The sequence below is a fragment of the Amblyomma maculatum genome, chromosome 4, assembly GCF_055883805.1.
Source record: "Amblyomma maculatum isolate TAMU_Amacu chromosome 4, ASM5588380v1, whole genome shotgun sequence".
Classification (NCBI taxonomy): Eukaryota; Metazoa; Arthropoda; class Arachnida; order Ixodida; family Ixodidae; genus Amblyomma; species Amblyomma maculatum.
This window is the reverse complement of record NC_139347.1, coordinates 65,598,613-65,625,712: the sequence shown is the minus strand read 5'-3', so window position 1 is coordinate 65,625,712 and position 27,100 is coordinate 65,598,613. Positions and strand designations below refer to the sequence as shown.

Sequence of the window (27,100 nt, the reverse complement as noted above, 5' to 3'; positions counted from 1 at the left end):
TGCCACTTTTCGTGAAACTCTGCTGTGGTGGAGGTATTTTCAAAGAGAATTCGGCGTTTCATTTATTGAAGTATCTCATAACATCGTAGCTTTTGTTATTTTATAAGGAAGAGTGCAGCATCCAGTAATGAAACTAAGTATGACATGCCGTATGTTCTAAAGTACAGTTTTAGAACTAACAGTGTCTTTCATGCACAAAATACCCCTTAATAAGAAAGTGAAACAGTATGCTTAAAGTCATTTCATTTAAGCAAAAAATTGCCGCGAGCATACCTCGATAAGAAAAACCACTCAACTTTGCTGTCGAAGCAATTCTTTGGAAACAAAACTAGTGTTGGAAAAGTAAACTGAAAATGCCGACTATAAGCACATTTCATTATCGTACAGTGAAAATTGCTTTTACGGTTAATAAAAATTAGCCCCCAAATTAAGTCTGTGGAAGCATGTATGTGCGGATGTTACGTGGAAATAGGATTTCACTTAGTTTCGTTTCTAAAGCTCTTCGCAGGCTTCACTGAGGAGGCATGCTTACCCAAGCGCAAAAAACGAGATCGCTGAGAAAGCTCCAGCTGTTAGAACAACTTTAGATAGAAGCATAGGCAAAGCCTTTTCTCACCGTACACTGACGCGAGCAACCTGAACTAATGTACATAACGCATCAGCTCAGTGAATGTGCTAGATCCTGAATGCCTTATCCTGACACACAGCCCAGCAGTGCTCTATGTCTACATGTTTTGAATGCACGGACGCTAACGTCAGCGATGCTAACGACCCCGCTCACGGCCTGTAATGTATTCGCACAGAGGAGGAATCCTGCCGTCCATCAGTTTCCTTCTGATTGTCATTTAGGATCCCGACGACAATGCGCTTCTTCGCCCTACGTACCTGCGTCTTAAGTCGACTACAGCCCTGGTCTCCTCTGCACAGTGAGATTTACGTTTTGCTGCAGCACATTTTTTTCTCTCCCTTGCTAGCCCATGAGCTTAGACGTTTGATACTCAAAACAAAATGTCGCAACTGCAAGCAGCGACTGCGATCTGTCTGCTCAAATGCTGATTTCAGCCTGCAGATTGACACCCAACACGGCAAATATGGCGAGCATGGCGTCCTTGAGTGGGGAACAGCGAAAACCATCTGCTGCTCTAGCGATCCAAGGATGCGGTGAATCCGAGGTTGCACGCTTCTACCAGGACCGTGTGGTCTTTATAACTGGAGGAACGGGTTTTGTTGGAAAGGTAGGTGAACCTCATTTTTACGTGCATTACTCCTTTCAGAAACATTTTATCAGCCTGCAGGCACACTGTGTTTATGAAAACGCCTACCAGTCTGAGGGGATCACTTAACATTCACAGCATGTCGGAGACTTGGTGCACGTAGGGAGAAGGGTAAATGTGTGCTCTGGTGTGGCCATGGCATTTACTGTCAATCAGAAGCATAACGTTTACTTCCAGCCATTACTGAAGCAATGCATGATGTCCGCTTCGTCCCGAATACGCTTCCTGAACTGTATTTTTATTATTATCACAAGGCTGTTCAGTCGGTGCATAGTTCATGCCGAGTGTACAGGGAGCGTGGGTTTGCACTCTAGGGTGCCGATGCACCGTATGCCTCGTAGAAGCATTGCATATTATTAAACAAATGCTACGCTCATTCAAGAGAAGAGTACAACGAATATATTTCAATGTATTTTGTTTTTCTTGAGCGATCTTTGAGATCACAACAGTGTTCCAGTTGCATATAGAACGCTTTTGCATCGCGGCCTTCGATCCGCAAAAAGAGAGCGATTGACTGGAGGTATGCTCGCACTCATTTTTTCCTCGAATGAGACTTTAACGCAATTTTTTACCAGCTCGGATTGCGAAGGAACGCGCATAACTCTAATGCTTGTGCGCGCGACAAAAGGGAGTCACTTTAACCGCACCAAAGGCATTCCCTCCACCGAAACAAACGGCACGTATAAATCAGCAGTGCTACCGTGAGGTCACGGCTACCTAGTCTCACTTCGAGGAGCCGTACGTGGCAGAGCGTAAGGCTATCGGAGTCCATTGCTTGAAGGTCACTTACGACAGCAAATGTTGAGAGTTGTGTGCAAGACAGCTAAGACTGCAGCGGTCATGTGCTATTTAACGATAATATTACTGCAATTAGCCACGTGAACGGGCCGGATTATACACGTACGCACAAGACCAAAGAGATTAGTGGTGACCACTGCGTAGGCTTTCTCTAGGCTTACTAGATCCGCGGTAGCATAGGCTAAGTTCGAGCACTGAACTCAGAATCGTGAACAGATATAAAGTGGTAACACCGGAGCTCATTGCTGTTGAACTATTCATCGGGTAATAATTACGCAGCAAGTGATGTTTCGCTTGTTGTTATTGTAGATGAGCACAAATTTTGTTTTGTTTTGTCCTCATATACTGAATTCCGCACCTCAACGTGTGAACGAGTGAGAACTGTACACATGAACTTCCAAGATTGTCGATTTTCGCGCATTGAAAGGCTGCGTATATCAATCATATACACGGAAACATTAAGAACAAAATGTGAACCTAAGCCGCAAAGCGGTCATTATCATCATCACCTGACGTACCACGGCGTCTCTTAGCCTACTGTGGTCGAAAAGGTATATACGTACGATGTATTTTCCTGGATGGGCGTACTTTTCCTGAATGCATTGCAACTTCTCCTCTGTGACCGCAGCCTCTCGTGTGAGGACACTGAACACTAAATTCAACTTATCATATGTCAATTTTCAGCCTTTTATGAGCCTCTGCTGTTTTCCCCGTTGCGGAGAGAGTGCCATGTTTAGTTAGGACGTGATCAGAAATAGCGCCTCAGCGCAAGTGCTCGTGAAGAAAGCTTGCCTAGGACGGTGGCAGCAGGGGCGCAAACCGATTCCCCAGACGTGTCCAATAACCGCCATAATTTGTCACCATGCATCGCAAAATAAGCACGGTAGCTGAACCAAGCGTCAAAGATGGACACACAAAGAACTTGGGACTGCCCGCCACGTCGAACGTGGGATTATTTGCCCGAGAACTAAGCTTCCGGGCGCAGGTGGATGGCATCTCCAAACCTTCATTATACACCTCCATCGAACCTCTTGACTAGACTACAATTGTTCACTACTATCGTCGTTGCCATGACACGTACCAACCACCACATCACACGCTTTCTCACATCGACAGCAAGTACTGGCGACAACTCCAGACACATTCGTTCCCATCTCCTCACTTTGCCCACATCTTCCACTCCACGGACTTCCCACCATACTGCATGCACCACATGCAACGTCACCCCACCCACCATCTACCATTACTTATGGGAATGTCCACATCGCATCCGCCTTCCTCTTGTCAGATACCCCACCCCCTCCTCCTGGGAGGCTGCCCTTCTAGCCACGCAGCCTGCAGATCAGTTGCGGCTGGTCGAGCGGGCTAAGCTAGACGGAACAGCCAGAGGGCTCCTGGACTAAAAGGTCCTCCTGGAAGCGTTTACATTTTTTAATAAACTTTTTTCCTCCTCCTCCTCCGCCACGTCATCAAATGGGGTAAAACAAACCTTTTTTTTTTAGAGGTATAAAGCGCTGACCTCCATCTCGTTGCGGGCTCAACTCTGTCGAAATAAGAGCGCTGATACATGTGTGCAGTAGCAGCTAAACTACTCAAGATTAACATTGAAACTGTTTTGAGGTTACAGAAGAAGATATACACAAAAAAACACATTCAGAGGCCCAGCTGGACAACAAGGGCTAGAAGCGATAGCCCAAAACAGAGCACTTCGTCCTCATCATCCTCAACGCGCGAGCTCAGCAATGTTTTTGCGCTGTAACAATATTTTAATCACGTTCTCAGACTCCAAACTTGAATTTGTGGTGATATCTTGTGCACGAAGATAGCACGAAGATTCTTGTATTTCGAAGATAAAACTCAAGACCGTATTGATGCTCCAGCAGAACCATGGAAGACTTGACGGGCGCCAATTGCCACTATTGCACTCCCATTGCACACGTTATTTGTTTTCAAACCAATAGCCAAGCCGCAATGCCGTGACTCCCTTTCTTCGCACCACCGTGATACTGGCGTGACAGCGCATGATGGGTACAGGATTACCCATAATACTGACGTCTAAGAATTACATCGTGTAAGCGACTTCTGGACTGCCGCGTCATGACAAGCCCGTACTATTATGGGTACCGGATTACCAATAATACCCATAACGTTCAGCATACCCATGTAGTATGCCCATAATGTCCTTGACAGGAAACAATCTCTTTACAAAAAAATTTGCCACTAGTTTGGTAGCCCCACAGCTGCTGTCTATGTCATCTGGGACCCCCAAACGCCGCCTAGATATCTGGACATCCGAAGTGCTCGACTATCCCACATCCCTCTGGAAGGAGCCGTTCTTTGTTTTTGATGGCGTCACAGCTAGCCGTCTGTGCTGTGAACTTCTCTATACACACGCTCTTGCGTGTTCTCGTGAATTCCACACCTGGAGCGCCTTCGCCCACGTACCCTCGTCCCACTCCTTACGTGTACACACCTCTGCCACTACATCAGTTAAGTCGGGCTTATTTAGCACCCCCGTCAATCCCGATTTGCGAACTCCTGCTCGGATCTTCGAACATAACATACTCCAGCGTCCGTATTCGCATATCATATCGCAAGCCGCTCTTGCGCAAACCCGAGTGCTTACGCATTGCTAGAAAGTGCGAATTAAGAACACAGGGACCTTTAGAACAGCGCGAATAGCTCAGATGCTAACCCTTCAGCTGGCTAGGCCGTGTTAGTACCCGCCATCCAATGGAATAAATATGGCCGCTAGCGCCACACATTTGTACTTTAGTCCAATGGACCTGTTGCTCTGGGCGATCCCCGCAGAGTTCCTACATGGTTATCAAGGCATGGTGCTCTGTGGGAGCCAGTGGTGATCGAATCAACGTCCGTCTAGAGCACTGTCGCCAGACTTGAACCTGCAAATAATAGAAATGTTGAGGCATATGAAAATTTTAATACATACTGAAAAACGTCGTAAAGGGCACATTATTCAATTTCAATTTTGGCTTCCCATGATGTTATCCATCAAACGTACTATACACAATAATTCTGAATAAGTGTCTATCTCTATACAATGTTGTAACCTGTGTTCAGTGGTGCACGACGAGATATTTTTCAAGGCTGAGTTCTTATAAAGGAACATCTTTTTTTTTTTTTCATGTTGTACCCGTTTCAGGTTCTTCTGGAAAAGCTGCTGCGGTCTTGTCCGGGTCTAAAGCAGGTCTACCTTCTCATACGCAGCAAGCGTGGAGAGCAGCCGCAGGCAAGGCTGGTGACTATACTCAACTCGCAGGTGAATTTCGCTCTCCAGGTTTCCATTGATCCTCCTAGCATCATCGGTACCAAGAACCTTGCTTTAAGGAGGGCATCCTATTCGTTTGATCATCAACTCTTTCAAAGCGCCGCTGATATCGGCAAACTTTCAATGTTTAGATTTCTTGCCCTCATCACAATATGTTACGCCACAAATTAAAGCACACGAGCTGGTCTGACCTGCTAAGCAACGGTGCAAGCTAGTTTTGAGAATATTTAGTCACATTTTTTACTAGTACTAACTTGCGAGGTGAAACAGGAGGCCGTTTGAAGAAACTTGTCATTTTGTCAAAGACAGTACGGTGAAGCATAAGGTGTAAAACAAAGAAAGTAAATGAAGGGATGGGACGACATTAAACTGGACTGACGACAAATTTCAGCTGATAATACCATATGGGAAGTCAAGAAAATAAAATTTACTTGGGCGAGACATAGAAAGGGAAACACGGACGGCTGATGGTCTGTTGCGTTAATACACAATGCACTGAATGAGAGGAGAGCCCCAAGCAGAGACGAAAGGGTGGAGGGGCGGAGGGAGGAGAAAATTAGCTGAAATATGGCAGGTGCGGCTGGCAGTGGGAGAAACTGACGGGAGACTTCGGTCTTTAGAGGACGTATTCCGGCTGTTCTCAGAAGGATGGTGCTGAATATGCTTTTCTATTAAAAACCGTAGTAGCATCGCGGAAAACAGATCACTCGCACTCTATCGGAACCTGGCCCGGTTAATCTATATATCCTGGTTGCTTATTGTAAACAAAGCTTATACTTTATTTCACGACGAGCACTGAAATACTGTACGTCAGACATCCATTTCCACTGCGCAGAGACTGGAGACTCACAAATAACAGTGGCATGGTGCAACAAAATGCTCCAGCTTTTGAGGACAATTCAATTATGTATTTTCCAATATTTAAGGCGCATAGATTTAACTTATGGCTGCATGTATACACGCATGCCTTCTTCAAATATTGATGCACGACATAGATGAGAGTCCTAAGGAAATCTTGCCTTGTGAACTTTCAACCGGTATTTCAGCAATGGCTGAAAACTGGGAGTAGATTCGGCTCTCATACTTTCATAGACTCGAAAATCTTAGTTTTTTCTCACAGGTTTTCGAACGCCTCAAGCAAGAGCAGCCATCAGCTCTAGAGAAAGTGAGGGCAGTGTCCGGGGACATTGCACTTCCGAACCTGGGACTGAGCACCTCTGACTGGACCACATTGGCTGAGGAAGTGTCTGTTGTCTTCCACTCGGCTGCTACGATCAAATTTGACGAGCCTCTCAAGTGAGTTCACGAAGAACTTCTCAATGTTTTCGATTCTCTGCAAGAGCAGGGCGGGATATCAGTATGGGCGCCTGAATAGTACTTTTTTTTTTCAAACCGAGCAGAATATGAATACTGCACCATAACTACAGAATCAAATACAAAATGTCTACCTACAAAACGAACTGATTGCTAATCGAAAAGTGACAGAATTAAAATGAATACGAATCGAACAATGTTCTAATATTATCTACTCGTGCGAATATTCGTTGAAAACTAGGAGACGTTGAAAACATTGAAGCGGCAGCTGCAGAGTTTCACTAATGGTGCTGTAACTGGAGGAGTAAAGCTCTAACTGCTAAAAGACGCAACTCTAATCCGTAATACCAAGTCGAAACTAAAATTCGGGATGTTCACTTTTTCACCATTCACTTATACTTGAAAAAACATAGAGGCGGGGGGGGGGGGGGGGGGGGGGAGGCATAAGCATGAGATCTGAGAGGGGAAGCGGGCGATGACTGCTTATCATCCATGGCATCTTATATTAGACCTGCACGTGTCGTCGAATCGTAGAGGCCATGATGAGCCCTATAAACGGTGCCAGTGTAATTGCCCCCGTTTGCTGTACGCGGCAGAATATGGTAAGCCCATCGTCCGTTCCGTGTCCTTGGAACAGTAGTCGAAGAAAAATGTGGCGCGATATTCCACGGGCCTTATTCGAACCTCGTGCCAACAGCTAGATACAAAAAGCTAAGAACATATTCAATTCGCTTCAAATAATTTTGACGTAAACCATTTGATTTGTCGCTATTTCAGGTTTTCGATCCTTGGCGCACTACTAGATATCAGAAGTTATACCTCTTCCCTGTCCTCCCCATGACAGCGTTTACTCTTTTGTTACCTGTTTTGTGCCCATACATGACGCTCTCTCTAGAACAGCCACTACCCTAGTGCATGAAAACATCATGACTCAGATCCCCGTTCCTGTTTCCAGTTCCCCATGTCATCTTCTCAGCCAGCGCGCAGGTGCGACAGAATTACGGGTACGGCTAGAGCCTTCATTTGGACGCCACAGTAGTTGGTCGAATAATTGAAAGTCGTCTCAGGTATTGCAGAAATTTACAAGCCAAGGCAGGTCAATCTGAAGGCCAAGCCACTGGCGACGAGAAAGAAGACCCGAAGGCAGTAGCCACGAGAGGGAAGATAAAGTAAAATAAGGGAAAAGAAGAAATAAAAGCACAGTAATGAAATGAGAAAGAAGACAAGAAAGGGGAGAATACAATGTGCCATTTCCAAAGGAAGAAAAGGAAGAATGGATGTCACGGTTCTTGCCGAATGTTTCAAATAAAACTAAGAATTGCTTAACCAGGCCTTATTGGGATGGCACAGCCGTTTGTCTGAGAGATTCTCACGTACCGATCGCTTCGAAAAGAAGTCGATAATTTTTTTTCTTTCTTGTTACGTAAATTTCAGGGACAGGTAGGGTGATGCTGAATGCTGATGCCCGAGAGACCCGAGAGGTTCTGCAAAAATCAATTTCAGGTTGTTTGCTTCGATGTAGGCGGCACGTGCACTCGGATCTTGATATCTATATATGGTACCTCATACGCGCAGCGCTTTCTGGCCTATGTTTCGTGCACCTTCGTCCTCTATTCTATCCGCTGCCGACATGGAATGCGAGCACAGGAAGCAGGCGAATTGTAGAAGATACAAGGTTTTGTTCGGGATATTACATGTGAGCCGCATGTCAAAGCCCAAAAATGTGCAGGTTTGGTTCGGTTTGGCCTGAAGGGCTTAACGTCTGAAATCGACTTAGGCTATGAGAGACATCATAGTGGAAATTTCCGGAGACCTCCACAATGGCGTTTCTCGGCGCTGTGGAACGGTAAACCCTTTAAACCAAACCAAACTTTCACGTCCGCACCTTTAAGTCGATTTAGGACGTTAAACCCTTCAAACCACACCAAACCTGCACGTTTCCGGGCTCTGTCATGCCGCTCACGTGCAACACCACGAGCACAACTGTCTCTTCTACAATTCGCCTGCTGCCATGGAAGTGCTCGCATGCGATGCCTGTAGTAAGAGAGCTTGGTCAGGCTGTTGGCGCATGTTCGTGTAAACGACTGCGTAGAGCGAAAGCGTAGGAGACAACAGATCCATGGGCCGATTATGCAGTAAATTATTTTAGCAGCAGTAAAGTCAGCAAGTTAAAAGACACAAACGCGTTTGTATATGCTCACCGTGTTTCCTTTTGTCGCTTCCTTGCCACTCGCTATAAATCACTTGGATACTAAGTCAGCGCATAAATCACATTCTGCACGTGGGCGGATCTCGGGGCTCAGCAGCACTGCCTTTGTAAAGCTAAAAAAGCGATGGTGTGTGTGTGTGTGTGTGTGTGTGTGTGTGTGTGTGTGTGTGTGTGTGTGTGTGTGTGTGTGTGTGTGTGTGTGTGTGTGTGTGTGTGTGTGTGTGTGTGTGTGTGTGTGTGTGTGTGTGTGTGTGTGTGTGTGTGTGTGTGTGTGTGTGTGTGTGTGTGTGTGTGTGTGTGTGTGTGTGTGTGTGTGTGTGTGTGTGTGTGTGTGTGTGTGTGTGTGTGTGTGTGTGCGTGTGTGTGTGTGTGTGTGTGTGTGTGTGTGTGTGTGTGTGTGTGTGTGTGTGTGTGTGTGTGTGTGTGTGTGTGTGTGTGTGTGTGTGTGTGTGTGTGTGTGTGTGTGTGTGTGTGTGTGTGTGTGTGTGTGTGTGTGTGTGTGTGTGTGTGTGTGTGTGTGTGTGAAAAATAAAGCAAAGAAAACCGAATTTCTCGGTTTAAGTAATTCGCCAGCCGGTGAGGCATACCCACAATAAAATATGGCTGAAGACTGCAGCTGGCCATTTAGCTCTGGTTTGTAGAAGTCAGCGGCAGCTCGTATCCCGGAAAGACTTTCGAAAACGACCGCTAGGCGGCTTTCAGTGGCGTCCCTATTAGGGTGCCTCGATGTAGCGCGGCGCTGATATCGAGGCACGCTAGTCCCTACAGGCGGGGCACGGGGCGTTTAAGCAGCGTACGTGATTATGATCGCACAATTCTGCCAACTAATAAATATCCAGCAACCTAGAGTAAGCATAAGCCATGAAAAACGGGAAGGCGCTTGTTTGGAGTATTTTCTCGGCGTACATACGGGGTCCTGCAAATTTATCGCATTTTACCCCTGAGCTCCGGGTCTTTCAGAAACCAAAAAAAAAAAGCAATCTAATAGATTCTTGCTGCCCTTGTTTTGTAAGTGCAATGCACTTTTGAAAATAAAGCAATCACAGTCTCACACCAGTATTCGGAAAGCGTCGTTTCTTCAATAAATTCGCATTGCATTATCAGCGTTAACCAGAAAATTATGTTGCAGTGTGGCGGTGCAGCTAAACCTCTTGGGTACGCGGCGTGTTCTCGAACTCTGCAAACAAATTCACCAGCTCTCAGTAAGTTGTTTCTCATTATTTGATCAAGCTTCGCTTAATGCAATGAAAAGTGTTTATCGTATAGCCAGAGTTTTTATTGCCTGCTTTCTCAGTTCGCGCAAATGGAATCTCACCGTGTTCTCCTCCAGGCTCTTGTTCATGTATCAACAGCATACTCCAACTGCGAGCACAATGGCGAAGTGCACGAGGTCATATACCAGCCACAGGTTCAAGCCGAAAAAATTATCGAAGCTGCAGAGTAAGTATACTGTCACGTGTCTATTTCATCACGGACGTAGACCACACGTTAGAGCAGAGAGAAGACTCGGATAGAACCAAAACTAAAACTTAACTAGATGATGATGATGATGATGATGATGATGATGATGATGATGATGATGATGATAAGCTCCTTATTTACTCCCAAAAATAGGGGGGGGGGGGGGGCTAGCCGAAAGACTGGTTCCACTGCTTAGAGGAGGTCAGCAGGGATCCCTTGGGACTCCGCGGCCTCCAAAGCGCGCAAAATGATCTGGCGCTGTTGAGTGAGCTCGGTGGTACGCAGGAGGGACTCCCGCGCATCCACTGTAGCTGAATTGTCTGCGTTGTGTTGCAAACTGTCCACATCATGTGAATCAATGTGGCCAGTTGTGAACAGTGTTTGCACATAGGTGCAATAAGATTTGGGAAAAGTTTACTATATAGCCATGGGTTTGGAAAGGTTCCCGCTTGTATTTTGCGCCAATGGACGGCCTCGCGCCGGGATAGTTCCCGGTGTGCTGGGGGGTATAGACACCGTTCAAGCCGATAACGTTGAAGGATGTTCGTGTACGTAACAAGGCGTGATGGAGATCTTTGAGGAGTGTAAAAGGAAGCGTCGGAGGAAGGCTGAGGAGGGCGCTCCGCCCGGTAGTTGAATTCTCGGGCTAAAGCATGCGCCTGTGCATTCCCGCTGAGCGCCTCATGGGCCGAGGCCCATATGAGAAGACGAGGTGTAGACGGTAGGGGAGAGATCGGAGGATAGTGTGTGCCTGTCGAAATATACGACCTGTATCAAAGTTACGAATTCCTTGTTGAAAATCGCTAACGAATATTTTGGTGAAGAGATCGGTCAGAGCTAACGTGACGGCAACCTCTTCCGCGGTGGTAACAGTTGCGGCTTTGAGGACGCGGTGCCATTGCAACCGCAACCGTAGCGGGGCGAAGGGGGTGGGGAAAGGCATCTGTGTATGTAACGTGGAAGCGACCGACAAAACCTTTCTGGAGTTGGCGGTCTCGGTCGGCTCTGCGCTCTGTATGATACTCTGGATGCATACGTTTGGGAAGTGGAGGTATACGAAGACTGAGTCTCTGCTCAGGCGTGAGGTCCATATACTTAGAAGGCGCCCTCCGAGGAGTGATCCCTACCTGGCACAGCACTGCACATGTGTCAGCGCATGTGTCAGCGAAGTGTACATGCGTAGACCCAATGCTGTATTGTATGTCTTGTGTGGTGATGCATCCAGTCGCTTCCAGTCTGTTCGCGTGAGGCGAAGGTAAGCGGCGACGTAAGCAATGCGAGTACAAACGAAGGCTTGTACGAGGCGCAAAAGGTTGCATTCGCGCATGCCCTTATGCTTGTTGGCGACTCTCTTGAGCAGGCGGCTGATCTGGATTACAGATTGATCTATTCACTGAAGAGTAGTAGCGTTTCCTTCATTATCTTGTAGATGAAGGCCCAGGATGCGGATTCGGTCGGTACGGGGTATGGGGGTGCCCTGTACATGCAGATTGAAGGATGCCGGAGGTGATCTGGGGCGTTTACCCGTGGTCGGGACAATAATGTATTCAGCCTTGGTGGACGAGCAGAATAGGCCGACGGTGGCCAGGTAGGTGCCAGCGCGATCGATGGCTGCCTGCAGAGTCTCTTCGATCTGGCCGTCACTGCCGTGTGTAATCCACAGAGTGAGGTCGTCGGCGTAGAGAGTGTGGTGCAAGTGAGGGATGTCTGCTGAAATATTTGGTAGGCCAAGCAGCTCAATATTGAACAGGAGTGGTGAAAGCACCGAGGCTTGGGGTGTACCCCGGCTCCCAGGAAAGATGATGCAAGGATCTCCTGGGCCGGTGTCTAGTTCCACTGTGCGGTTCGTGAGAAAGTCGCGTATATATACATACGTTCGTTGGCCCACCCCTAGGGTCTGGAGGTTCTGTAGAAATGCTTTATGCCGTACATTGTCAAAGGCCTTGGCGACGTCTGACCAAGTATGACTTTGGTGTCGAGAGTTGTGTATCAGCACCTGGTGCTTGAGCAAGAGCACGATGTCTGGAGCCGAAAGGTGCAGTCGAAAACCAAACATCGTGTCTGGAGTAGGTGAAGCTCTTCTAGGTAACGAAGAAGACGGGTCTCAATTACATGCTCCAATAGTTTTCCCACGCAAGATGTGGAAAGGGGTGGAGGTTCGAGAGAGTAGGTAGCTTGCCCGGCTTGAGGATGAGAACGAGGTGGGCGCATTTCCACTCGTGTGGAATGGCTCCCCGCTCCCAGCATTTTCACAGAAAGACTGTGAGCGCATGAACCGAGGCGTCGTCGAGGTTCCGAAACATACGGCTAGATATCCGGTCCGGCCCTGCAGCTGAGTTTGTCTTGAAACGATTGAGCTCGGCTCGTACCTCCGGTGAGATGATGAGAGCATCTAAACGGACGTTTTCGTTCTCCTCATAAGGATGGAGAGATATCACTGGTCCCGGGCAGATGTAGGTGGCTAGTGCGCGCTGAGAACTAAACGATTCGACGACGGCAATAGAAGAAGCTCCATTAAGTGGCATAGTTCTGAATGTAGGTTGTTCTTGCAGCTCAAATAAAGCCGACAACGACATGTCGACGTCCTAAAGCTCCCGAAAAATTATCCGACATCGTAGGAACAGTTCCGCGTGGCTACCACTTTTGGAAAGAAATCTGGGCTCATGGAAGAAGATAACCAAAGGGCGAAGTCAACAAACAGCGCTCGGCGTCGGTGTCAAGCAGCGCTCCTTCCATTATGGTTACACTGTAGGAATTTATGGCATTTGGATTACGCTTGTGCTCTCTTTATGGGTACTATGCTTTGTTTCGCACAAGAAAATAGGCTCGTAGTACTTTCCTGCGAGCAACCTAGTCAAGGAGGTGCAGAAAAAGAGGAAAAGAATAGCGGCTGAAGGTGTGGACAAGTTTAAAGCGCTACTTGCAAGGTTTCTTAAACATAGCGGTTTCTGATTGTTTGTTTCATTACTTTCCTTAGAATACTTCAACAGATTGATTTACCCTTGCTCCTAATGACTGGTTCGGTACGTATGAATTACACTTGGCGAATTTTGGATTTTTGCCGCTTTTGCTGAGGCCGCCAAACGTAGCTGATCAGCCACGCCAGTGGCTGAAGCGCCCTCACAACAGATTGGCGGCGCTGAGTTCGCAAGCGCCAGCCACTTGGCTTTGCCCCTTCTCTAACGCTGCGATGGACAAGCAGCCAAAACTTTATGCACTCATTTTTGCCCGTCACAAGTGTCTGTAAAAAAAGACAATTGCCTATGGCAATATCAAGTTAGATAAAGCAGTTTTTAACTTCGAATTATCAGATATTTCGACAAAAGATCCGTGAAGGCGATTCCGACTTGCTGACGTTCTGGGGATGAATGACTTGCAGCAATGATTGGTGTGACATGAAGGAATATCAACCTTACGACGATGATCGATGCGAGCTGAAACGTACTAAGATGGGGTTATCGATTTATTCTTAAGGGTGAGGTTGTCGGGTTATATCTTGTTAAAGAGGCAAAGACGGAATATTTTTCGGCACCGTGATAGCATTGGCAATGACAAATTTGTTTTCATCGCAGTGACGTTGCAGTTACGATTATAATTTGAAGGAATGGAGTGAGCTGCCCGATTCTGCACAGATCAAGTTGATTGATAAGCGCCTCTTGACTGGGGTTTCTGACAGATGCAGCGTATTCCAATTTGGTACGAACTAAATATTTGTAAAGTGTAGTTTTACAATCTTAGAGGAATGGAAATTGCGCCTTATAATAGCCCAGCATTAGATTAGCGTTGTTGGTGACGTGAATTACGTACATCTTCCAGGAAAGATCTGAATAAAATAAATACGTTTAGTTTTTTGTAACAGGGAACATATTCGAGGTTACCAGCGTCAAGGTGATATGAAGGCAATGTATTATATTATGGCAAGAAGCACGCATGTGCCTGCATTTATTATTGTTAAATTCCATCTTTCTCGTGCTAACCTAGTCAAGAACATTGTTACTATTGGACTGAGGAAGACCTACATCAGAGTCACTGTTAATGTCGCGGTATATGACGCAGTCATCTGCAAGAAGGTTATTTGATGAACATACGCAATAGGGTAAGTCGTTGATATAGATAAGAAAAAGCAAAAATCCCAGCACGGAGCCTTGTGGCACACCTGATTGAACTGGAGAAGTGAAGGAAGAGGTATTATTAGCTGCGACAAATTGTGAACGGTTGTGAGAAAAGAAAGCAGGCACGCAAGAATATTAGCATCAATGTTAAGTTTACTTCATTTCAAAAAGAGCAGTTGATGAGAAACCTTGTCAAACATTTTTGGAAAATCTAGCAACGCACAGTCAACAATGAAACCCCATCAGAAATTGAATTTAGATCATTTCTCAGCATGCCCCGCAATGTATACTCCCCCCCCCCCCCCCCCCCCCCCCCCCGCCGCCTCTTAATTTTTTATTCTTGTTTCCAAAGAGTGCGTTCTTCTTATGAGGAGGTTCGCTACATTCTTTGCAGGAGCCAAAACTACAGCTCCATGTCCACCACGGAAAAGATGTTCTGTGGCTGCCGAACACTTACACCTTCACCAAGCGATTAGCAGAAACACTGCTGCGAGACGAGAGAGGAGCCATTCCTGTCGCCATTGTGCGGCCATCCATTGTGACCGCCTCGTGGAGGGAGCCCTTTCCGGTGAGGCATGACGGGAATAATTCAATATTCAGTGCCATCGCGCCACTATAATGCCATAGCTACACTGAAGTGCCTAAGTAACCTCGTGTGAGACCTGTTTTTTTGTTATATATCCACATTCCGGGTGTCTCAGCTAACCTCGGCCATAGGCATATTAGAGGCACGCGAGAAAAACTAGTTGCACAGTACTGGCAGCCACCTTTTGCACCAAGGGCGAGTGCTTAAACTTCACCTTTGCAAAAAGTCATTTAGCTACTCTAATGAACCGTGTGTAATGACCGGCAAGTAGGCCAGACAGAAATCACATTTAGATTACGTTTGAATAACCATAGAGCGCATGTTCCCTTTCAAATCTTCAACTGTCAAGACATATACAGCTTCTGATCACTGATTTGATTAGATCTCATCCACTATCTTTAAATCTGGCTTACAGCACTAATCATACCCGAGAAATTAAGGAATCTTTTTGTTATAACTAAATTCAATACCGTTTGATCAGGTTCGAACGAAAGCGCGGTAAAATTGAGCTGCATACTGTTATAATTATCTTCCCTCTCATAAATGTTCACCGGTGTTTGTAGGATTTTATTCCTTTTGACCATCTGCTATAACTCCCTTCTCACGTACGCGTAAACAGTGTCTTCGTTATCATTGTTATTATCATATTACTAAATGTTCAAGCGAAACTCGTAAATACTAATACGAGGTGTCCTCTAGCATGCAGCAATGCGCTGACCCTCCTTTTTTGGTTTTTATGGTCGCTATGTCTTCCGAAGATATTGTACAAATCATTCTTTTTGTGCGTGTTAATTTTTTTCTCACTCATCATGGACACACAGTGTGCCACTTGCTTATCACGCGCGTGCTCTTTTATCTTCCACCACTATGTTGTGCACCTTGTCGATACTCCCTAATGCAAAATTTGAGGGCAGCTATTTCAACACTTTTAAGATATACTGAGGCAAATAATTAACGGATGCTTGTATGTATCCATTTGCAGTTACAAATCACTTTTTATTTTCTCACGGTGAAACAATATTTCTTAAAAGAAAGAAAGAAGAGCTACGAGTGAGCGGCGCGTTAGCTTGAGGCTCTCCTGAAAAAGCTCTCTTTGACTCGTGACACTCATTCGGTTACACCACCAAAGGCACCAACGGTGACGCGGTTCAACCGCCGATCGGGCACGTATAAGAGCTGCGTTTGGAAAACAATGCATTACTTTTCAGCACATGCTTTTGACGAATACTGTAACATCTCGTAGTATCTTGACAGCAGAACACCCTTTTTTATTATGATGCACGGTAACTTACCGTTTGTTATTGTTTGCTTAGCTATATATTATTTGCTTCAACATGGATTGGAACACTCTGAGGAAGGCTGGTCTCACAGCCGAAATGTCATGTGAATAAACAGTTTCACACGCACGCGCAGTTTAAGACGCTCGGCTAGTGTGTCCAAGGGTGCGGAATCGAATCCCGGCAGCGGCGGCCGCTTTACGATGGAGGCGAAAAGCAAGGCGCACATGTGCTGCGCGATGTTAGTGCTAGTGAAACAACCCCAAGTAGTCGAAATCTCAGGAGCCCTCTACTACGGGGTCTCTCATAACCTGAATTGCTTTTGGACGTTAAACCCCATATTCTAGCTACATGTGCTGCGCGATGTTAGTGCGCGTGAAACAACCCCAGGTAGTCGAAATCTCAGGAGCCCTCCACTACGGCGTCTCTCATAACCTGAATTGCTTTTGGACGTTAAACCCCATATTCTAACTATACCCTCCACTACGGCGTCTCTCATAACCTGAATTGCTTTTGGACGTTAAACCCCATATTCTAACTATATAGTTAGAATATGGGGTTTAACGTCCAAAACCAATTCAGGTTATGAGAGACGCCGTAGTGGAGGGCTCCTAAGATTTCGACTACTTGGGGTTGTTTCACGCGCACTAACATCGCGCAGCACATGGGCGCCTTGCTTTTCGCCTCCATCGTAAAGCGGCCGCCGCTGCCGGGATTCGATTCCGCACCCTTGGACACACAAGCCGAGCGTCTTAAACTGCGCGTGCGCATGAAACTGTTTATTCACATGACATTTCGGCTGTGAGACCAGCCTTCCTCAGAGTGTTCCAATCCATGTTGAAGCAAAGAATACATAGCTAAGCAAACAATAACAAACGGTAAGTTACCGTGCATCAAATAAAAAAGGGTGTTAAGTACCTGCTGTCAAGATACTACGAGATGTTACAGTATTCGTCAAAAGCATGTGCTGAAAAGTAATATATATGTGTGTGTGTGTGTGTGTGTGTGTGTGTGTGTGTGTGTGTGTGTGTGTGTGTGTGTGTGTGTGTGTGTGTGTGTGTGTGTGTGTGTGTGTGTGTGTGTGTGTGTGTGTGTGTGTGTGTGTGTGTGTGTGTGTGTGTGTGTGTGTGTGTGTGTGTGTGTGTGTGTGTGTGTGTGTGTGTGTGTGTGTGTGTGTGTGTGTGTGTGTGTGTGTGTGTGTGTGTGTGTGTGTGTGTGTGTGTGTGTGTGTGTGTGTGTGTGTGTGTGTGTGTGTGTGTGTGTGTGTGTGTGTGTGTGTGTGTGTGTGTGTGTGTGTGTGTGTGTGTGTGTGTGTGTGTGTGTGTGTGTGTGTGTGTGTGTGTGTGTGTGTGTGTGTGTGTGTGTGTGTGTGTGTGTGTGTGTGTGTGTGTGTGTGTGTGTGTGTGTGTGTGTGTGTGTGTGTGTGTGTGTGTGTGTGTGTGTGTGTGTGTGTGTGTGTGTGTGTGTGTGTGTGTGTGTGTGTGTGTGTGTGTGTGTGTGTGTGTGTGTGTGTGTGTGTGTGTGTGTGTGTGTGTGTGTGTGTGTGTGTGTGTGTGTGTGTGTGTGTGTGTGTGTGTGTGTGTGTGTGTGTGTGTGTGTGTGTGTGTGTGTGTGTGTGTGTGTGTGTGTGTGTGTGTGTGTGTGTGTGTGTGTGTGTGTGTGTGTGTGTGTGTGTGTGTGTGTGTGTGTGTGTGTGTGTGTGTGTGTGTGTGTGTGTGTGTGTGTGTGTGTGTGTGTGTGTGTGTGTGTGTGTGTGTGTGTGTGTGTGTGTGTGTGTGTGTGTGTGTGTGTGTGTGTGTGTGTGTGTGTGTGTGTGTGTGTGTGTGTGTGTGTGTGTGTGTGTGTGTGTGTGTGTGTGTGTGTGTGTGTGTGTGTGTGTGTGTGTGTGTGTGTGTGTGTGTGTGTGTGTGTGTGTGTGTGTGTGTGTGTGTGTGTGTGTGTGTGTGTGTGTGTGTGTGTGTGTGTGTGTGTGTGTGTGTGTGTGTGTGTGTGTGTGTGTGTGTGTGTGTGTGTGTGTGTGTGTGTGTGTGTGTGTGTGTGTGTGTGTGTGTGTGTGTGTGTGTGTGTGTGTGTGTGTGTGTGTCATTAAAATTACACGGGCAGGTCGAAACCATGGCTGGTGACAGTGTGACACTCAGACGACGGCGTTTCTGCTGGACATAAAATTCACCACTGGCACTATTTCTCTTTTATTTGAAGGGCTGGATTGACAACTTTGCAGCCTGCACGGGCCTCATTGTTTCGGTAGGTACTGATGCGATGGTTCAGTATTTTCAAGATGCAAGTTTGAATGTTCAAATAAAGGCAACTAAACATTAACAAAACCAGAGCGAGCACAAGAGAATGTATTTTTTATTTGTCTTGTTATGGGATGTTAACAGTCTAATTATTCAATCAGTGAGAGGCTCAGATAGTAGAAGAAAAAAAGAAAAAACAACCAATGCCACCGGTGGAGTCAGAACTCAAAATTTCCGAATTTCGCGTACAGCGCTGTGTCAACCGAGTTACAGCGGCGCCTCTTCGAGCTTTTTCTCTCTAGGTATTTTGCGTTTCACGTGACCTAACCTTCAGACCGTTCACAAGCGGCATGCTCGTTCATAAATATGCTACTAATTTCCTGAAAACAAAAAAAAAATGGACATTCTCTTGTCCTTGTATTGGTTTCGCTGATTGTTGTCCTCCTCATTTGTACGCTGAAATGACCTCCAATTCCTCCAATTTCCCAGCACTTACATTCTCAACGGTTCAACAAGGCCATCGGCTCTGGCTGTCTCAGTGCTTCCATTATTACCGTTAGATCCCTCTCTATGTGACAAATGCATTAGTAGAGGGCTTACTACGTCCTCTGCTATGGGCGAGGGTAGAGCTGGTGATGTCTTTCAAGGTTAAGTGACACGCAACATAAATACTTGCGAAAGTATAATATTCAAACGCTGCCACTCTAGGGCAGCTGGTAGAGCACCGTACGCAAGCTTCAGAGGTCCTAAGTTCGGTTACAACCAGTAGCGAGTGGTTATAGCTTTCTCTAATTTCTAAGCAATTACAATTCCCCAACTGAATAACAGCGTTATTAGTTTGCCATTAACAACACAAATTAAGAGGCATTCACCTGTCCTTGCCTAGCATCGCTGACAGTTGGGTTCCTTTTGGACATGTTATAAGAGCCCTTAATATTACTGCACCTTTCTGCTCCTCAAGTTTGAGTGTTGCGATAACCAGAAGTCGAGAAACAGCGCTTTAATGCGCGGAAGCGTAATCAAGGGTAGAAACACGGGGATTGCCTGTAAAATAGTCTCGAAACCCTTCCATTGTGTATTCCGATACAGATTTCCTATTTATTGCTTAATTTCCGATGACATAACAGTAGGTCTTTGCAAGGCTCCTCTAAATCGTATTTGATGATGATACCTTTGTTTACTGCCAAAGTACTGCCATGGCGAGCATGCTTGAGGGACACTGCTTTTTGTGAAAACGTAAAACTTATTTTTCCTGCAATTCATTTCCTAGTTGGGCCTGGGCTTACTACCATCATTGATGGTGAGAAAGGAATGTACAATTGACACCATTCCTGTGGACATTGTGGCCAACACGCTCATATGCGTCGCCTGGCACACCGCAACCACGAGGTAGGCCCTTTATTATCGCTCATATTACACCTCCCTACTGCATCTCCGGAAACCAAAGCTCAAAAACAAGCTTCTCTGTTTCGGGTCAATCATATCATGGCACAAAACATAGTGTTGCCACTTTTATGGTGAGCTTACTTTATCCTGACTGCCGCTGAGCGGATAGTAACTGCACTGCACAATCGGCAGGAAATGTAAGAGCATTAAATATTGATTTCTAATTCAACTGCACCTTTCTCGGCTGCTTGGACGTCATGGATCATGACTGATGAGCCAATCATTTGGTCTCTTGTATATGTGAGCCCCGACGCTTATGTTCTGAAGTAAAATGTGATGTTGGGCTAGTCGGTTTATGTTCTCTGCACATCACCGCCGACTTCAGTGATCACCTTTCTAACTTTGTAACATTTAACGCAAAGATACATCTTCGAGATGTCTACCCCAGGCTCACTGTTCTGCTTTCATGACTGTGCAGACTTCCTTTTAAGAAAAGCCTCTCTTTCAAACGATAAATCTGCTAAGGTGGTCCCGAGTGCATTCCGTAGTGACTTTACATGCAGTGACCAAGACACCCTTGCGCAGGCCCGAGCACGTGGCAGTGTACCACAGCACGAGCAGTGCCTTCAAACGACACACGTGGGGCGACTGGATCGACGCAGTGCAGGCGACTGTCTTGCGATACCCTTTGCCGCATGCTGTCTCCTACCCTAAGTTCACGGCGATCAGCAGCCCCTTGTGGTACAGCACCAATTTCTGGTGCCTACGCTACCTTCCCGCGTGCACAGGAGACCTGGCACTGAAGATGGTGGGGCGAGAGCCAAGGTTAGTGTCTCACTGTGCGAGTAAATGATTTCAGTGCAGCAGCACGTGTACAGTAGCACCCTCCTATCGGTGAAGTAAACAGCTTGCTTAGTTAGTAATTTTTGATGTCGTTTCCCGCCTAGTTTGTTTTATTCTGCTTAGGCGCCCGATAATGGCAGTCTTTAATTATAATGAATGCTCAGAAAAAGGGAGGTGTAAAAATGTTTTAGAGCGCAGCTCTTTGGAACCCATTCTTGCATTTCTCGTCGTCGCTGCCGTCGGCGTCGTGCCTCGTAACTAGCTCCGCCCCCTCTCAGCCCCACAGCTCAATCCCAGGCGGTCGAAATTTCCGGAGCCCTCCACTACGGCGTCTCTCATAGCCTGAGTCGCTTTGGGACGTTAAACCCCACAACCCAACCCAACCCCTTCTTCCTCCGTGGCGGCGACCGCGCATGTTCTCCGATTACTTTGCGCGCTCCTGCCACCACCATTCGCCGCTGCGTGCACCCCCCCCCCCCCCCTCTTCCTGCGTAGCGGCGACGGTATGAAGCGCCGGCTCGCTATCAGCGAATCACGGTGCGTGCATCTCAAGCTGAAACGCAGAACCACGTTTTCTTGACTCGCTAGCGACTTCAGCGGCATCAGTCAGTCGCTGCTATCTCTTCGCCACGCAAAGTTCCTATGGGCCCACGCGCTGCCTCCCGCAGCCTCCCGATAGCTTAATTGCTTCCTTCATTTCTCCGAACATAAAGCTTCCTTCATGACAGTCAAGAACTGTTAGTGGAGTGTTTCTTGAAGGAATATGTGTAAAAAATTAAAAAAGTTGTCCGTAATTGTACATACATCTCTTGGTCCAAATATTTACCTTAATCTATTGAAAAGGTGAAACAGCTGTTGAGCTGCGCTCAAATTTCTCATTAGGAAGTAACGTATTCGTCGGCATTTTTTTTTTTTTTGTAGAACGACGATGCTGTGATATGTTTAAAGCCTTTATAACTCTTCGAAATTTTGAAAATTCCTAAGGGAACGAGAAAATGTCTAGCATAAACATTCTGCATAATAAATCCCTAGTGAAAAACCCTATGAGTCAGAATAACCTCAAAGAGATTTCTCATACTAAACTCATACTAAACTCGTACAATTCTCATATAATCTCATTCAAACGTCATTCAACTTACGAGAAATATATGAGATAGCATGAGATTTGTATTAGTTGTATAAGTTTAGTATGAGGAATCGGTATGAGGTTATTGTGACTCATATGGGGTTTTCGCTAGGGATATGCAGCAAAACAATAGGCCACATAAAAACGTTTATAAACACACAACGTTCTGATATTTTAAACATTCGTATCACTTCGAAAATACAAAATTCAGAACGACGTAATAGCAGCTAAGAATTTTCATCACTTTTTTTTTTATTCTCCATTTCGGAACCTGCCCTCTGGCCTAAGCCTAGTGGCGAAAAAAATCTCTTAGAAATGGCAATCTCAGACACACTAGGCTTAGCTTACGCGTGTCCGGGTCTCAGGGTGTCTGTGACCGACCAAAACTATTTAAGAGGGGTCCGAGACCCCCCTGCCTTGAAAGTATAAGGACTGTATAAATAAAAAGCAGGTAACCATTTTACGTTCTTATCAGCGGTGTAATTGAAAGATTTCTTATCGTTTCGACAGTTTCGCTGTGAGTATTGATAAGAACCACTAACTTGTTTTCGAAAACCAGATATTGGAAAAAATAATGATTTTTCCCTTTTGTATAAAACGATTTGCAAAGCCGGCAATCAGCCGCTTTCTCTCTTTCCCTCTTTATTTTCCTTTCCTCCAGTGCTCAAATCACTACAGACCCCCTCCGAAGGAGCCAGACTTTAGGTACTGCGCGTGTCGTATCTAGCTTACCAATATAACCTGTGTGTTTTGTCGCTTTAATTTCTAATATTTATGTTCTTAAAGAGGCACCAGCAGCAAAAAGAAATCCATTTCGTCAGTAACACAATCTTTCGAAATACGAAAAGAAAGCAAACCGTTTATAAGCTAGAAAAGATAGGATAATCGAAAGTGTCTCCACCAAGGACCAAGGCGAAATTAAAATTTGTGCTTCGACACCGAATTAATGTTGTGGATGCCAGAGGCTGCGCACGAATCCAGTCAATCCACGAAGATGAAAACTGCCGTTTTTACTAACTGCGTAGAAAGTTCAAATTGGTTAGCAGAAATGTTTTAAACTAAATTTTCTCACCTTTAAATATGCATTTTGCTGTTTTGCAGACCCCAAGATATTCAGAAAAAAACAAGTATCTATTTTTACTTCGAACGATAATTGCATGTCCCTATTTCTAATGTAATTTAAAATGCCAGTATTTAAATCGGATATAATATTGGTCCTCATGGGCTTAATAAATATTGGCCAAAGTAGAGACGGCAAATGCATTATAAACCTATTCTGTTTGTAAGTGGGGAAAGTTTGCCGGTCTAATCGGGACTACCGCAGATTATTCCACTGCAGGAATGCATGCGTACTGATCCTTGTTCTGTTGGCATAAACAAAGTACTGATTGTGTGGAAGCTTAATTTTAATCGTGCGAGTGCTCCTGTGCTGTCACGAAGGACAGCGAGTAGTGGCATGTGATACCTGAAATAGCACGCATAGTTCATGATGATTACATCGACTTGTGCTGCAAAGATGTAATCAATACAAGATACACTTATGTTAGTGGCTTGAATTGGGGCATTAACAATAACCATAGCTAATAGCGTCTTAGCAAAAAAGAGAGCAGTTAACGAGTGGGACATTGTTGTGCGCGATGGCTGCGCCAGATGGCGCCAGTAGTCCAATAATTGCAGTACACAGCGCAGTAGAGGCAATCCTTGGCGCCGTGCTATTTGCTTTCCCAAACTAATAACCTTGTACCTTCGCAATGTCCTTACTTAAAGTAATAAAATCAGAAAGATTATTCACGGTTAGTACTTCTTTACCTGACATTATTTTCAAGTAACACTACAATAAGACACGAAAGTTTCTGAAATTCATCTGATAGCAATCCCGCCACCTCTGCAACCAGATGTCACCTCGCCATTTTTGTTAGTTCCATTTTTAAAACCGTTCAACTGTATCCGCGTGGCCTGCAGATTAGGATGCTTACGTCGGCCAGCATGCTAACATATAACAGTCCCTCTTAATTCATAACGAGAGACCTTGTTGGAATCCGACCAACAAAACGCTATGCCCACTTCCGTAAACATGCTAACCCTATTTCGACATGACAAACATGCTAACATCGATTCTAATCCACTGCGCATGCGCGGAGAGCCAAAGCGTACTATATGGTAGACTTGCTTCTTTTCATTTTTTGTCATTTTGTTATCTTGCAGATTAGTACCAAACTGCAAAAAGGTTAGGAAACTCATGGATACTGCATGCTACTTTACAACTCACGGCTGGCTGTTCAGATCAGACAATGTCATCGGCCTCATCAGCGATCTTTCACCCAAGGACAAGGAGGCAAGTGGAGCGTGTGCCTGAGAATACACCTTTTTACCTTCGAGACTTATATGGAAGTATTTCAAAGAGTGGGGAAGTAGAACCTGAGAGAGATCTCTTTATTGTAATGTTATCGAGGAAAGTGCCGCCGAATGCAGACTGACAGTTCATTGCTGGAGCGGGACTGGGAATCGGCAATTCAATTCAGCTGATCTATCAATAACCATGATGAAAAGGATATAACGCATGCCCTGATGGCAGCTTAAAATATACAATCATTTAAGCATATTTTGGCTGCCGATGTGCAATATAATATGCTAACTGAATATTTTCCGCCGACAGCATCAGCTCATCAGTTGACGCTCATTGTTGCCCGTTTAAAGGACAAAAATATTCGCGTCATCCTACACCCTATCGAGCAAAGTCCATTATGCACATTTATTCCTAATATGCATGACCGCTTCTAACCAGCTGGCATAAAATGATACAAGAGAATGTCATAACATAACAAAATGGGTCACGAACAATCATTACCCACAGTCATAAGCATCTTTGCGTTGAGCATTTGCTGCTGAGCGAATGAGGCGAAGATATAAAAGCTGCTCTTTCAGGTCACCGTACTTGTACAGGTGCTATTCCCCTGTCTGTTCGGTTGTGCTCGTGACCGAGCATGGTAGCTGAAATTCGGCGTCAAAACTTTGCTTCCTTAGCTTCAAAAAGTACAGCTTGCAGTCTATAGACAAATGTGGCCATTGGTCACGTTAGCTTTGCCGAATGAACTTCAGAAAACTCCAGCAGCTCCTGTGAATGAAAATGGCGACTCTTAATTTTCCAGTTGTTCAGTCATGACATTCAAAAAATCGAGTGGGGACCGTACTGGGAGCAACACGTGCTAGGAATTCGCAAGTACCTTTTCAAAGCCGAAGACGACACACTTCCGGACGCAAGGAGACAGCTGAAACGGTGAGGACCTCCTTAAGCTCTGTCTCCAAGATTTCTAGCTTCCCTGTGATGATGGTTCGCAGACCACAGGGGGTTCGCAATACCCACACCCGTACAAAAAAAAGAACGGTTGCGCGATGGCTCTGGCCTGGACAGACTCAGTGTTAAGGTTAAAAGTATGCAGGATCAAAGCCCACTTTAGTTTCTCAAAGTTAAAGAAACGTGAGAGGAGTGCGGAAACGGAGAGCGCGCGCGAAAGGAGAAAGCGTTTACAGCGTTTGTTCATGCCAGATTCAGTGAAACTCGAGCTCTGGCTGGAGGAGGCTGCAATGCAAAGCTTCCAGACGATCCCTCTTCACACACTGGTCACCATTTTGAAGCAGTAATCGTTAATCATAATGACCTCCCCCCCCCCTCTATTGAAGGCAGACATGGTATTTTTTTTCCGATATGTAATGACTCCCAATCAGAGTAACATGTGAGACAAGGGGGGGGGGGGGGGGGGGGGGAGAATATTGGGAATATTACCTTCACATTTCAAGCGTGCGCTAACTCCGAAACGACTAACAGTTAAAAAGCCTGCTTACGGCGTTAAGCCGTCTTACACTGTTTCAAAACGCCACTCATATATGAACCGATAGTATATTCAAGGGGGACCTAATTGATGGGTGTTTAGAAATTTTCACGAGCCTCCTCAGCTCCACAGCAAATAAGGACCATATTGAGATAAACACATTTAAAAACTCTCGAATGTGCAACTTCCTTCTGCCACACAAAAAATCACAGAATTGGGAATGAATAAAAGAACAATCGAAGGCTGCGGTGATAATCACGGTTGCCGTAAGTTACTAGCTCACGTAACATTGACTTCACAACTGCTTATCACAAAATAATGAAGCGACAACGTGCGAAATATAAGCTGTGGATCTTTTTTACAATAAATGGACTAATTTATTTATTTATTATTTTTATGTAACCCACAGCCCCAAGGCATTACAGTCGGGGGAGGGGGGAGGGGGGAGGGTAATGAAGAAAGACTGCAGTTCCGGTAAGTCTGTCAACAGCAAACCATGACAGTTTGCTTTTATCTTACGCAGGTTGTACGCCAAGCGCGTGTCCTGGAAAATACTCCTGGTTTTCTTGGCTTCGACACTGCTGATGACGAATCCAGCATTGGAGTTGGATTCCGCCACGAAGACTGTCGTCACAGAACTCTACGAAACGCTGCTTACCCTATAGCATCTGTGGTCGTTAGCTTCGCAAACCGGAATATCAGAAGTCATACAAAATATTAAATACACTCTTTTAGTGCGCGAAAACGCATTATGGTCACGTGGCAAACACTCAAAATGCGCACTTCAAGGCCTGAGATCACGTTGTAGTCATGGTGGCATTGTTCTTATAGACTCGCCTTGCACTCAACGTTGACCTCGCTCTTCTACTTTCGCTTCAATTGCCACGGGCTTTAGGTGGCGAACAATAATGCTTTTGTCACCAGCTTTTGAAAGTTTTTGTCTAATCAAATAAATTGAATTGAATTAGGCGCGCTCCAAAACGCGTCAGCGCGGTTGTTGGGAGAAGGGTCCGCTTGAAGCTGGGTTTTGTTCAAAAAAAAAAAAAAGGAACACCGGTGTGCTCTTTGCGGAATTAGCACAGGTGGCATGTGCTTGTTGTGTAGCTATGATGTTTAGGGTACATTATGTTGAACCAGTTGCTTTCTTTCAGTCATGCAGAATCATGACTTTCTGTTCTGTAGACGACGGCATAGAACGAGCACAGTAATGTTCTGCACATTTATGCGTGTGTCTTCGTCTATACATGTACTGCGGTTCGTTAAACTACCGTGTTCGAACGCTAGCAACAATGTAAGTGTACACAGTGTTAGCGTTGGTGCTAGCGGTTGTCTAGCAGCGGCTGGAACATGGCATGCAG

General features: G+C 45.6%; 1 protein-coding gene across 1 annotated transcript; it reads left to right on the top strand.

Annotated features, from left to right (window-relative positions):
• Positions 1-849: 849 nt before the first annotated feature.
• On the top strand, positions 850-26,605 carry LOC146191284 (fatty acyl-CoA reductase 1-like). Its single transcript, XM_084600301.1, has 15 exons — positions 850-926; positions 1,063-1,235; positions 5,236-5,352; positions 6,482-6,657; positions 10,014-10,086; positions 10,215-10,324; positions 11,835-11,933; positions 12,072-12,192; positions 14,852-15,025; positions 18,520-18,564; positions 19,828-19,946; positions 20,529-20,768; positions 24,118-24,247; positions 25,062-25,189; positions 26,266-26,605. Exons 1-15 carry the CDS (start codon positions 863-865, stop codon positions 26,405-26,407), a joined length of 1,911 nt encoding a protein of 636 aa, XP_084456427.1. The 5' UTR covers positions 850-862; the 3' UTR covers positions 26,408-26,605.
• Positions 26,606-27,100: the final 495 nt, after the last annotated feature.

Coding starts and splice junctions, on each gene's coding strand:
- LOC146191284 (XM_084600301.1), top strand. CDS start 863: ATGCGCTTCTTCGCCCTACGTACCTGCGTCTTAAGTCGACTACAGCCC. Junction 20,769..24,117: donor ATGGTGGGGCGAGAGCCAAG/GTTAGTGTCTCA, acceptor GTTATCTTGCAG/ATTAGTACCAAACTGCAAAA. Junction 24,248..25,061: donor TTTCACCCAAGGACAAGGAG/GCAAGTGGAGCG, acceptor TTAATTTTCCAG/TTGTTCAGTCATGACATTCA.